We start from the raw sequence: 11,986 nt of genomic DNA, 5'->3' as shown, positions 1-11,986 counted from the left end.
GCACATGCTTTCTCTATTAGAGCCAAGCACAGAAACTTATCAAAAACACATGTCTGGTGTTAATCATCTGGGCTCGGCCTCCACTTGGGAGTCTAACTAACTGTCCCTTGGCAGAAGGAATCTGTTGACCTTTTCAGCTTGCTTGAAGAGGGTGCAGAGAGGCATTTCAAACTTTTGCGTGCTAGGGAATGTCTTATTTGAACCAAAGGATTGGCTAATTAATGAAGAAGACCCCAACACTTGAAGGAGGCACAGCAGCTGAAAGTGTTTTTACTTCGCATGTTGGTGAGCTACCCTAGGAGAGTAGAGCTGCAGGAACCACCCTAAACGTGCAATGGGCAATAGAACTGGATCCACCAACTTAGTGAATTCAGTCCTGTTCAGGCTTCCTCAGGAGGAGCTATGTAATTGAACAAGGGCTGCAGACTTACCCAACTGCAACTTGAAAACATTTTTTAGAAATCCCTTAAGAGACTGACCACAAGTTTATCAGGGAAGTCTTACCAGATGGCGGTTTGTAAAGTAAACGGAATTTAGTCTTTTTAGTTCCTGGAAGATTGGTGAAAGGTTTGATGGATTTAAAAAAATGTTCTTTTAATAACAAAAGAGCCAGTTCCTGAATTACCAATTACATGTAATTCACATTCCACCAAGAGTCTTTTTACATATTCTAGAAGAATCAGTTCTAAGACATGAAAAGCTTTATTTTTCTTTTATTATATTTTCTCAAATAAACTTCCCCAAAGGAAGATATTTTAAGAGCATTTCAGACATCTTTGGCATCACATAAAAAAGAAATCTCGTGTAAAAAACGAAATGTCATCTGTACTTTTATAATACAAAGGCGCAATCCAATATGAACATATAAAATATATACAAATATAGTGCATGGTCAGTCACTTAATACGGCTCTCTCTACGAAAAGTAACTTTTTAGAAATTAAAAATACACAAAGTAACCACTTAATGAAAAAAGTCCTCTTTGCTCCCAGTATTCAAGCTCCTGTTTAGAGTCCAGAGGGAAGAGAGGTGGGTTGGGGAGTTTGGGAGGAGGAGGGGTGGCCGGAGCCCCTCAGTTCCGCCACGGCCTCCACATGGAGTCCGCCGTAAGCGAGGGGCCGCTGGAAGGCGACACTGCGTTGGGGCCCACGGAGGTCCCGCTGTTGCTGGTGTAGACGGGGATGACAGGGCCGCTGTGCGCGAAGGCCCCGTTGGGAATGAGGAAGGCAAACTGGCCATCGGGAGCCGGTACCACCTGGAAGCCTCCAAACACCTTAGCCGCCTCTCCAGCCTGGCTGCCCAGCTTGCAGGGTGCGCCGCCGGGAGGGGGCGCCGCGCCCCCGGGGATGGGCACGAGCGGCGGTGGCGGCGCGAATGGCGCGTGCTGGGGACCGCCCGGTCCTGGTGGGGGCGGCGGCGGCGCCTGCAAGGCGGGGTGAGGCTGCCCAGGGTAGGTCATGGCATTGATCTGGGTCATGCAGTTGGCCAGGTGGCCAAGCAGCCGAGTGCGCACCTCGGTATTAACGCCCTCGCACGTGGACAGGAAGCGGGTCACTTCGTTCATACACTCGCTGAAGCCGGCGCGGTACTTCCCCAGCACGCTCGGGTCTGTGCTCAGCGCAGCTGCGGGCCAGAAGGACACAGACGGGTCACCGAACGGCCCTGGCCCTGTGGCCACTGCCTCCGCCCTGGGAGGTCCCTGTGGCGCGCCTCCCTGACCATGCGCCCGTGAAACTGCCTCTGGCAGGGAGGGTTAGATGAGAAACCAGCCGCCTCTCCACACAAGCGTGGCAGCCAAAGCCGAGCCACTCCTTCCCGATTCCCTGTCGCTGCATTTAAGCCTATCTCAGCCCCAGATCTGTCACCTCCACCCCCGCGCGGGATGTGACCTTGGACAATGCCTCCCAATCCATCATTCGGGCCTCATTTCCCCTTCTGCAACGGGAGGGAGTGCTAACCCAGTTGACCCCCAGGCTCCACGCAGTTCCAAACCGCCACAGTCCTAAGTCCTTTCGCCCCTACCCGCCGCCCGCCACCCTCGCGGCTGCAACGTCTTTCCCTCCCTTCCGGAACAGTAACAACTTGGAGTTGTGGCTATAAATAAGCCCAGACCGTGGGAACGCGAGAGTGAGCCAAGGCAGTAAAATGTAGCTGAATGCCTCTCACAACCACGGGCGGAAGTCTGGAAGAAATCACCGCGAGGCGAGCGGGACGCCCGCACAGGGGGGCGCGGCGAGCTGCCCTCACCCGTCATCTGCGCCCGCTGCAGGTTCCGGAGGTGCTTCACTGTCATTTCCAGAATGTCCGCCTTCTCCAGCTTGGAATGCCGCGAGCTCTGCATAGGAGGAGGCAAGGAAGTAAAGTGAGCCCCTTGTCAGCTGCTTCAGAGTACTGGGGGTCCCTCCTCCCGGCCACGGAGCGCCTGCACATCTAGGCACCGCAGCGAAAAAGGCCGGGCCCTCCCGCCTAGGAGAACGCAGTACAGGCGAGTGCTAGAACCCGCAGGCGGGGGGTGTCACTCTCAGTAGCTGAGGAAGTGTTTGTTTTTTAATTAAAAGAAGGAGCAGCGTTTCCCCACTTACATCTTTCTTAAGGGCATCCAAAATCAGTGTTTTCAGCTGGCTCAGACTTTCATTTATTCTTGCTCTTCGTCTCTTCTCCATGATAGGCTTTGATGACTGCAAATAAATAAAAACAATTAGTTCTGAGTTCCCATGGGATCTGCCGTTTCGTCCTGGGCTTTCTAGATAGAAAGAAGCCCCCCAATCCCTACTTAATTTTGAGGGGCTGCAGAGAGATGCAGGTACCGCCCTTACCTTTCTGTGCTCAGATGCTGTCTTTGGTTTATCCGGTGTCGTGTTGACACTGGCTGGGGTAGCAGCCACCGGGGACGAGGAATTTTTCTCCATTATATCAGCTGGCATTTTCCTTTTTTTTTTTTTTTTTTTTTATCCCAAGAGAATTTTATTTTTGGAGTTCTTCACGAAAAATAGTTTTTTTTAATGTCTCTGTTACTTGAGACTTTCACAAAACTATTGAGCAAGTGCTGAGGGTTTATTATAATATTTTGTGGCTACTTGGCGATCAGTAGCGCTGTTCCAGGACCAAGGAGAGAGGTAGACGGGGGATTCCGCTGTTATCAGCACCAGCTCCGGATCCTGTGTGATCCCCAGGCCCTGGCGGCCTCTATATATATCTGGGACTGCACGCGAACGGCTCGTGTGAAACTTCCCAAACTTTCTTTCCCACAGTAACTTTCAGCCAATGGGAGGAGGAGACACGCGGCACCGCTCGTGGACCGCGCCCCCCCATTGGCCGCCAGGCACAAGGTCTGGCGGCCAATGGCGCGCGCCTGAGCCCAGGGCACCGGAGGCTACAACGTCAATCAAAAGGATTTTAACCCTTTGCTACTCTCCCTCTGGGCTTTGGTTTAGGGGTGATTTTTTTTTTCCTTTTTTCCGCTTTGGTTTTGGTCTTGACTATTTCTTCTGGAGCCAGGGTCTTTGCTCTTTATGCCCTCTCTCATGTGTAACAGAGCGGCTTTGACTGTAGTAAGTTCATTTGAAGCATATATATATTTTTAAAGTTATAAAAGGGCAGAAAAAAATAATAGCAGTGGTTAAAAGCTGAGGGTGGGGGTGGAGGAGAAACGTGTGTAAGGGTGTGAGCTACCGACGCATCTAAATAAGTTCCCGCTCAGACTTTATACATTCAGGAGGGTGAGAGTAAATCATGCAGGAAAAAGGCCAATTTTTTTTTTTTTCCTTTTTGCATGCAGAAAAAGGAAAAAATGTCTTCTAACTTACAAATGCAGGTTTTTCGGATCGAGGTAGTCCTTGAATACCTTCCCCACCCCACCCCCGCCCCGTCTTTCAGAAATTCCTCTTCTGGAATTGGGGCCTTAGACCACGCGCTTCCCCAGGAAACAATCAGAATAATTTCCAACTGGGTAGAAGGAAGTGGTATTTAAAAATGAAAAAATGAACAAGGGGGCTCTAATGGCAATGCCTCAGGGACTTGCTCCCTCCTTCACCACCGTTTCCCTTTTCATCTGTAGGCTGTAGGTTCTACGGCGCATTGAGGTGGCCGGCAAGGAAGCAGCCTCTCCCTCCTCGCCCCGCGGGCGGTCTCGGCGCCCGGCGCGCGCGGGCCCTTTAAGAGCTACACAAGCCGAGCTGCAGTTTGACATCAGCCGGCCGGCGTGGGCGCGCCTGGAGCCGGAGCACGTGCCAGGATGTTTTATTGCCGCCGCGGCTGCGGCCGGGCCGGGAGGATGTGTGTGTGCGTGCGTGTGTGAGTGAGTGTGTGTGCGCGCGCCCCGGGGGCAGGGAGGCGGGGGGCGGCGGCGGGCGGCGGAGAGCGGGGGCCGGTTCCTGGTCCCCGGGAGAAGCCAAGAAGGTAAATAGCAGCTGCTGTGCTCGAGCCTGGGAAAACCCCGCCCCCTGCGCCTGGCCCGGGCTCATTGGCGCGCGCTGCGTGTGGGGTGTGTGTGTGTGTGTGTGTCCGGGGCCCCCTCCTCCGGCCCCGCCGGGCCAGGAATCCGAGGGGGCGGCAGGCTGGGAGCCGAGGCCCGGCACTTACCCTCCCTCCCCACCCCCGCCTCCCCACCCCCGCCTCCCCAGGCCAAGGTCAGCTCTTCCGGGCGGGGAGCGCACACCCGGGTGGAGAGTGGGGAATTCTTCCAACCCCACCTCACCACCGTCACTTTCGGGCTTGGGGTTTTCACTCGGCCGAAAGCCTCACTTGCAACAGCCTGGGGGCGAGGTGGGGGCCTCCGTGTTTGCTCCTGGCCCCCGCCCTCTTCCTACCCCCGCGGGGCCCTCGGCGCCCGCCGCGGTCACGGGATGCCTGACCGCACTTAGGAAGCGGCCGGGTCAGCCTCCTGCCTCCGCTCAGCGACTGCGGTTAAAGCGGCTTCCCGCCGCCCGCCCCTTCCCCGGGTCCCGGGCGGCCGGCCGCACCCCCTCACTGCGCCCGGTAGGCCGCCGGCGGGCGGCCGGGAGGAGGCGGGCGGCGCGGGCGGCTGCGTGCTGCCTGCTGGCCGGGCCGCGCGCCTGGAGGAGCCGCCGCCGCCGCCGCCGCCGCCGGGTGCCACGTGGCGGGCGCCGGGCCGGGAGCGCCAGGGCTCTGGCGGCGGCCTCCCTGGGGGATTTGCCGAGCCGGGCGGGCGGCGCGCAGTGCCTGGGCCGGCCGGCCGCCTCCTCCGCCTCCCGCCCGCCTGCCCGGGTCGCCGGCCCCTGTGCCCTCACACCCCCGCCCCCGCGCTCTTCCCGCCGCCCGGGAGGTGGGCTCGCGGCTCTGGGCAGCCCGGGAGCCCAGCGTCTTGTTTGATGTGGCCCCCCCGCCCCTTCAGCCCTTTCCGCGTCCCGGAGGTCTGGCGCACAGTTCTCGTCCACTTCATTCCTTCCTGCCTCCGAGCTCCCCACTGAGATAATGTTGTAAATGATTTCCCCAGATCTGGTCCCGGATGAGATTCAGTGGTTCCTGACTCTGGGTGACCTTGGGCAAGCCCCCCTCTTTCTTTCATTGTGGAACACACGCGCAGTGTCAGACACTGTGTTAAACCCTGGGATTTCCACGATGAGAGATACAGTGGCAGCCTGCAAGAAGTTTACAGTGAGCTGCGGGGCGGACAGACGCTGATTTTCTGATTGATGACCGGACATTGCTTTATTTTTCCTTGCTTTTCTGAGTTAGGTGTGGCCTGAGAGATCAGGAGGACAGAAACAAAATATGAAACCACACATGTATGGATAACAGTATTGCTGGCTTTCCTGGGTTTACAGCAGTGAATAAGACCGTTACTGCCCTCTGGAAGACAACAGCCTAGAGGCGCATATAAACGTGTACAGGTGACATTTACGGATGTCCCAGTAAATTCCTCTGGAAGGATTCTAGGTTCAAGAGAGATATATGTTTGGATAGAGGTAAAATGCTATGGAGTTTCAGGAGAATTAAATTACTTTTAAGTTGGAGTACCTTGGAAAATTTCCCGGAGGGATTGGCTTGTGTGCCCTGAAATATAGGTAGGATGGGGGCATTGAAAATGTCCTGAGTCGTGGGGCTGGAGAGCATGCAGGTACCCATGACATTAAAGGCCAGGACTCTGGAACTTGAGGTCTTTATTCAGGGAAGATGGTCTGGAGCTGAGGGAATGTGAGGGACTAGAAGAGGCAGCTTGAGGCCGTATCACAAGCTCCTTAAACGTCTTGCTAAAGGACTTTGGACCTTATTTTTAGACAATGGAGAGCCATGAAATAATCTTGAGCAAAGCAGAGGCATCAGGATTTCCCATTAGAGAGATGGCGCTGGCAAAGTGGGAGAGTGGATTGTATGGTTTGGAGGCAGAAAGGGCGGTTAGGCGGTTCAGGCTAGTAAAGAAGGTTCCTATGAGGCAGGTGCAGACCAACACCCAGAGGCATCTACATCCAGCTCCTCTGGACGTTGACTGCACCCTCTTGGGACCTGAGTTCAACTCAAACCTGCCTAGCCTTTAATTAAGTGTTCCCAACCTCCCACCAGAAACTCAGGAACTCCGATTTAGTTCCTCAGTTTAACTAAGGAATTGTGGCTCTGACCGTATTCACCTAAGCCTCATTTCCACCTTCCAGGATAGTCCTCAAGGCTGCAACCAAACAGTTGCCTCTTTGCAAGGCTTGGTTTACTCACTGTTGCCCCTTGGGCTACTCTCTTGAGATTTTTAAAAAATGTTTTCTCACACTGCAGAGTGAGCTGTGCCCTATCATGTTCTGAAGAAATGATGAACAATGCCTCCTTTGTTGACCTGCAACCTGGGCCGATGGGGAAGGAATTTTCTTTCTTATTTTAAACAGATGGAAAAATGGTGATGACAGAAAATTGTCTGTTGCTTTTGGAAAACATGGGTTTTTCCTGTGTGGTTAAAATCCTCTTGGTGAAAGGTGATGAGCCTATGAAGTTACCCTCCTTTCTGCCATGGCCCCAATAAGCTTTCCAAGCTTCTTAAAATGCTTCTACTGAGCGTCTGACTTTTAAAAAACTGCACAAATACACTGACCCAGATTCTTCCAAGGAACTAAACCCTTCCTAGGGAAGCATGTTAACCCTTTCCAGGTCCCCCCCCCCCTGCCGCCCCACATCTTTCAGAACCAGTGGACCCTCTGCTAAGCTCTGACACTGACTGCTGGTCAGCCTTCATTAACCAGCGGGGTATGTCACCCCCTGTCCATTCTAAGGGATTTTTGCATCTGATTCTTTTCCCCACTCTGGATTTGGCACCCTGAAGGTGCATGGGGAATGGAATATGGTCATGTTAGGATCTCATGCAGTACTCAAAGCAGCCTCATGGGTCAAATAGTTAATCAGCAACTCGTTTATGGCCACTTTGGGAGTGCTTAGAATGGGCAAGCAACTTTCACACACACACATTTTTAGATAAGGGGAAGAGGCTCAAGCAATAAAAAAATCAGCTATGAATTTGTGTCTAGACCAAAAAAATATATATAAATAAATTCCAGGAGCTCTCTGGCTTTGCACTCTAACCGTTCAAGAAGAGTTTCTTGCAGATGTGCTCAGAGATGATTTTGCAGTGGCCTTATCCTAGGCAGTGAAAATAGGACCAAGTTGGTCCTCTCCCCACACCTTCTCAAATGGGACAGTCAGCTCCTAAACTCAGGAAGAAGCATCTGGATTTGGAAGAATGCTCTTAGAAACAGCCTTTTATTTTTCAGTCATCCTCTTCCCCCAACTCCAAGAGCAAAGAGAAAACGGAGCCCTGTTCCTCGGTGAAGATCACTTCTTTGATCCCACTGTGATACCAGCAAAACACAATGAATCGAACTGTTCTCACCATGCCATGCCCAATAAATACAACCAGGGGCTCCCGTGTTTGTCTCCACCCACACTTCCTCCCCACCCCCACCCCAGGAAGGGTGATTTCTCTGTCTTATTGCATCACCTGTTTGCTTTCAAACCATAAAACAAATAACTGCATCTCTAGTGAAACTCCCCTTTGTCCCCTAGGTATCAGAATGGTTTGTGGGTTTGGTTTAAAGCTACAGAAAGGAGAGAGCAAAAGAAGAAGAGAAAAGGTATTTTGCCTGAGGACGTGAAGCTTTTTTAACCCCACTTTTCCTCCGCTTGACTGACTTTCTCACACTCAGATTCCCTCCAGCCTGCCAGAGACGTGGTAGCTGCCTTGCCAAGAGCTATCCTGGGAGGGCTATTGAAAGAGCTTTGAGTAAGTACACACAGGGCGGATTTTCTCCTCCCCTCCGTACCTGCTCCGCACCTGTACAAGGAGCAGTTCCACACATATCACCTGATCACAGCCCTTTCAGGGACCGTGAGAAAAATTAAGCCCAGGATAGAAGAGACATGTTTCTCATCTCTCCAGGGCTGCAGCCAGCTTCCTGCAGTCCGAGTGCCCAGAAACAGCACATTCCAGGCTCGTTGTGCACGCGTGTTTGCTGGGGCACATGCCAAGTGGGAGTGCTGGGAAAGGGGGGGCAACTAGAGGTCACCTTTATAATGACCACCTTGCTGCCTCTGTTCTCTGGCATGTGCCTGACTGGTAGCTTTATAAATCATTATCATAGTCTTTTTTTTTTTTTTTTTTTTTTTTTTTTTTATGGAGTCTCGCTCTGTCACCAGGCTGGAGTGCTGTGGCACAATTTTGGCTCACTGCAACCTCTGACTCCCTGGTTCAAGCGATTCTCCTGCCTCAGCCTCCCGAGTAGCTGGAATTACAGACACACGCCACCACGCCCAGGTCACTTTTGTATTTTTAGGAGAGATGGGGTTTCACCATGTTGGCCAGGATGGTCTTGATCTCCTGACCTTGTTAGCCACCCACCTCGCCTCCCGAAGTGCTGGGATTATAGGCGTGAGCCACCTCGCCTGGCTATCATAGTCTTTCTAGATAGCAGTCTGTATATGCTGATCACAGAATTCATAGCCTGGGTTTTTTTTTAACCTGTAAAGCCCCTGAAATGGAATTTCACCTTGTGTCTATATGTGCATACTTAGCAGGAGCTTAATAAATACCTTCCAAATGAATAAACAGATGCATCATTTTTATTTGTTTGTTTTTTTTCCCCCCTGAGAAGAGGGTCCACAGCTTTCAGCAGACTTGCAAAGCTCTTTGCAATCAAAAAAGGTTAGGGAAAGTAGATCAGGTAATCTATGCTTACTAGTGGGTACTCTAAGCCCCAGGGAAGGAAGGGGCTTGCTCAGCTGCCCACAGCAACATAAGGCGGTGGGTGTGTGGGGGTGTAGGGTAGGCAGAAGCCAGCTGGGAGCTCTTTTCACCACACCACACTGCTGTGGTCCATGGGTAATTTTAGGTTGGGTTTGTGGAGTTGTGATCACCAAAGCCTGCATTTAAAATAGACACAACAAAGATACTTTGAATTTCTACAACTTTTCACTCCCGAATTCTGAGGCACTTGAGCAGCTCTGCATCCAATTTTTGGATGTAGAAAGGGCTAGGTGAGAAAGCAAAGTGTCTGCGGAGAAAAGAGCCTTCGGGAATGCTTGGAGCAAGAGCCCTGGTTGCCATGCAGAGGCATTAGAAACAATTGCAACTGCATTCCATCTTTGATAAAAATAAGTTGCTACTTCTGAACAAAATGCCTGGTTGATTTCTGGCCAAGCTAGGACCTCTCACTGCAAACTGGGGGTGGGGTGGAAAACAGAGGCTTTCAACGCTGGCTAAAAGCAGCCTGTAATGCTCCCCCACTCGCTTGGAGCCAGTGACACCCGGGGAATGTGCAGTTTTCTAATGGGCTCTGAAAGAGAACGGTTGCCAAGAAAGCATTTCCCAGTGGGGTGGGGGTGGGGCATCCTGGAATGGCTTCACTCCCACATTTGGCCCAGCCACAGCAGCGGTGCAGGGAAGGCTCTAAAGGCGCTCCTAGCTAACCGCCTAACCTCTGATCAGGGCTTCAGTGAGGCAAGCCTGCAAGCCCAGGGATGAAGGAGGGTATTCCTAAGGGATCACAGGGATGCTAACTTGTACCCCTGTGCCTTTCGAAAGGGTCAGAGCCATGCTGGGGATGGGGCATGTGGAGGCAGGCCCGGGGATCTCAGGAAGCCTCTGGAATGTGGGGTGACGCCCATCCCCTTTAAACTTAGGGGATGCATTTGTTTGCCTTGCTGATGAGCTGGTCAGATAGTAATGTCAGACCAAATTTCTCCAAAATTCAAAAACAGAAAAACTTAGCTATCCAGTAAAGCCATTTGTTAAAACTTAGAACCTGAAAGTGATTTGAAATGAAAGCACACAATATATATATACATATATCTCTCGAGACCGAGTCTCACATTATCTTCCGGGCTGGAGTGCAATGGCACGATAGTGGCTCACTGCAACCTCCGCCTCCTGGGTTCAAGCAATGATCCCGCCTCAGCCTCCTGAGTGGCTGGGATTACAGGCATGTGCCACAACACCCAGCTAATTTTGTATTTTTAGTAGAGATGGAGTTTCACCATGTTGGTCAGGCTGGTCTTGAACTCCCAACCTCAAGTGATTCACCAGCCTCAGCCTCCCAAAGTGCTGGGATTACAGGTATGAGCCACCATGCCCAGCCACAACATATTTTTAATTACAATCATGATCATTAGCATCCTTGCATTATCTCACAGATTATAGAAAGTTCTGGAAGAAATCGCAGAAGGGACCTAAGAAGTAACAAAGTCAGCCTACTCCTTTAATGGATAGGGAAACTGAGCCCAGGAGGAAGCGACTTGCACAAGGTCAAGCAGCCTCCCAGAGGGGGAACAGCAAAACCAAAATTAGACTCATGTTTCCTGCCTTGCCAGTCTGGAAACTCACTTTACTGTACCTCTCTATAAGAGAAAAACATTTTCAAGTGTCATCTACAGCGAGTGACTAACATTTTCACCAAGATGAATTTACAGCTAAGAAACTGAGCTATCTGCTGGTGAGTGATTTTGAGTCCCAGGTTTGCTGTGCTGTGATTCTTTTTTCTCAGATTTGCCCATCACCCTATAGTCTCTGAAAAAGAAGCGATCTTAGTTTCTCAGCTCCAGGAGATAGGAAGCCTTTTGCAGGGTCCACCCAGGATAGGTCCTCTCCTTATAATTGCCAGTGTGTTTCCCTGACTTGTGCTCTGAAAGGAAGACTGGAAGAGAGGATAGTTCTAGCTCCTGAATCGATGCTCCAGTGGTGCTGAGCTTTCATCTCAGGACTAGAGAAAACATGATGGTAGGAATACAGTGAAAGGGCTGGAGCACCAAGACACGGCTTCACATTTAGGAGAGGGAAAGGTGAGAAAAATAATGCATCTTCCAAGTGGTTGAGAGATGTTATTTGCAAATGAAATATACAATTTTCCTTTTAGATGTCAGGCATAGAGAACAAGAGAAGGCGGTTCAGACAGCTGCCACAGCTGCAGCTCAAGACTCTGATGGGGCCAGGCGTGGTGGCTCATGCCTGTAATCCCAGCACTTTGGGGAACTGAGCCGGTGGATTACGTAAGGCCAGGAGTTTGAGACCAGACTGGCCAACATGGTGAAACCTTGTCTCTACCAAAAACACAAAAAAATTAGCTGGGCATGGTGACACATGCCTGTAGTCCCAGCTACTCAGAGGCTGAGGCGCTTGAACCTGGGAGGCAGAGGTTGCAGTGAGCTGAGTTCACACCACTGCACTCCAACCTGGACAACATAGTGAGACTCTGTCTCAAAAAACAAGACTCTGAGGGGCTCTAGCATGACTGGGACCTTCTGGTCTCTTCCACAGAGTGGGAGGTACCTATCACTTATATGGTATTACTTGACAGTTGACAAGACACTTTCGAGCCTACTGTAGCATTTTGTCCACGTACACAGCCATTCGTTCTAGACTGTAGGCTGGCAGGGCTTTGTTGGGCATCCCAGTGAAGGAGAGAGAGGATATATGTGGTCAATGCAGGAGTCGTTTGGCTGGACTGTGGGCTGTTGGGAACTCTGGATGTGGGATAGACAGCTGTTCTGGAAAATAGTAC

The 11,986-nt window shown here is 51.6% G+C and overlaps 1 protein-coding gene across 1 annotated transcript; it reads right to left on the bottom strand.

Moving 5' to 3' along the window:
* Nucleotides 1–697: 697 nt before the first annotated feature.
* On the bottom strand, nucleotides 698–3,349 carry HES1 (hes family bHLH transcription factor 1). Its single transcript, XM_017526652.2, has 4 exons — nucleotides 2,816–3,349; nucleotides 2,582–2,677; nucleotides 2,247–2,334; nucleotides 698–1,622 (listed from the first exon to the last, which is right to left on the bottom strand). Exons 1-4 carry the CDS (start codon nucleotides 2,921–2,923, stop codon nucleotides 1,072–1,074), a joined length of 843 nt encoding a protein of 280 aa, XP_017382141.1. The 5' UTR covers nucleotides 2,924–3,349; the 3' UTR covers nucleotides 698–1,071.
* Nucleotides 3,350–11,986: the final 8,637 nt, after the last annotated feature.

This window comes from Cebus imitator, unplaced genomic scaffold (genome assembly GCF_001604975.1).
Source record: "Cebus imitator isolate Cc_AM_T3 unplaced genomic scaffold, Cebus_imitator-1.0 Scaffold43, whole genome shotgun sequence".
Taxonomy (NCBI): Eukaryota; Metazoa; Chordata; class Mammalia; order Primates; family Cebidae; genus Cebus; species Cebus imitator.
Note: the sequence above shows the minus strand (reverse complement) of the source record. Positions and strands in the feature narration are given on the sequence as shown.

Bases quoted from the DNA above. Each gene is read 5' to 3' on its own strand.
- HES1 (XM_017526652.2), bottom strand. From the start codon at position 2,923: ATGCCAGCTGATATAATGGAGAAAAATTCCTCGTCCCCGGTGGCTGCT. The intron at 2,678-2,815 runs GTAAGGGCGGTA...ATTTATTTGCAG, and splicing joins CAGCATCTGAGCACAGAAAG to TCATCAAAGCCTATCATGGA. The intron at 1,623-2,246 runs GTGAGGGCAGCT...TCTGGCCCGCAG, and splicing joins GCAGCGGGCGCAGATGACGG to CTGCGCTGAGCACAGACCCG.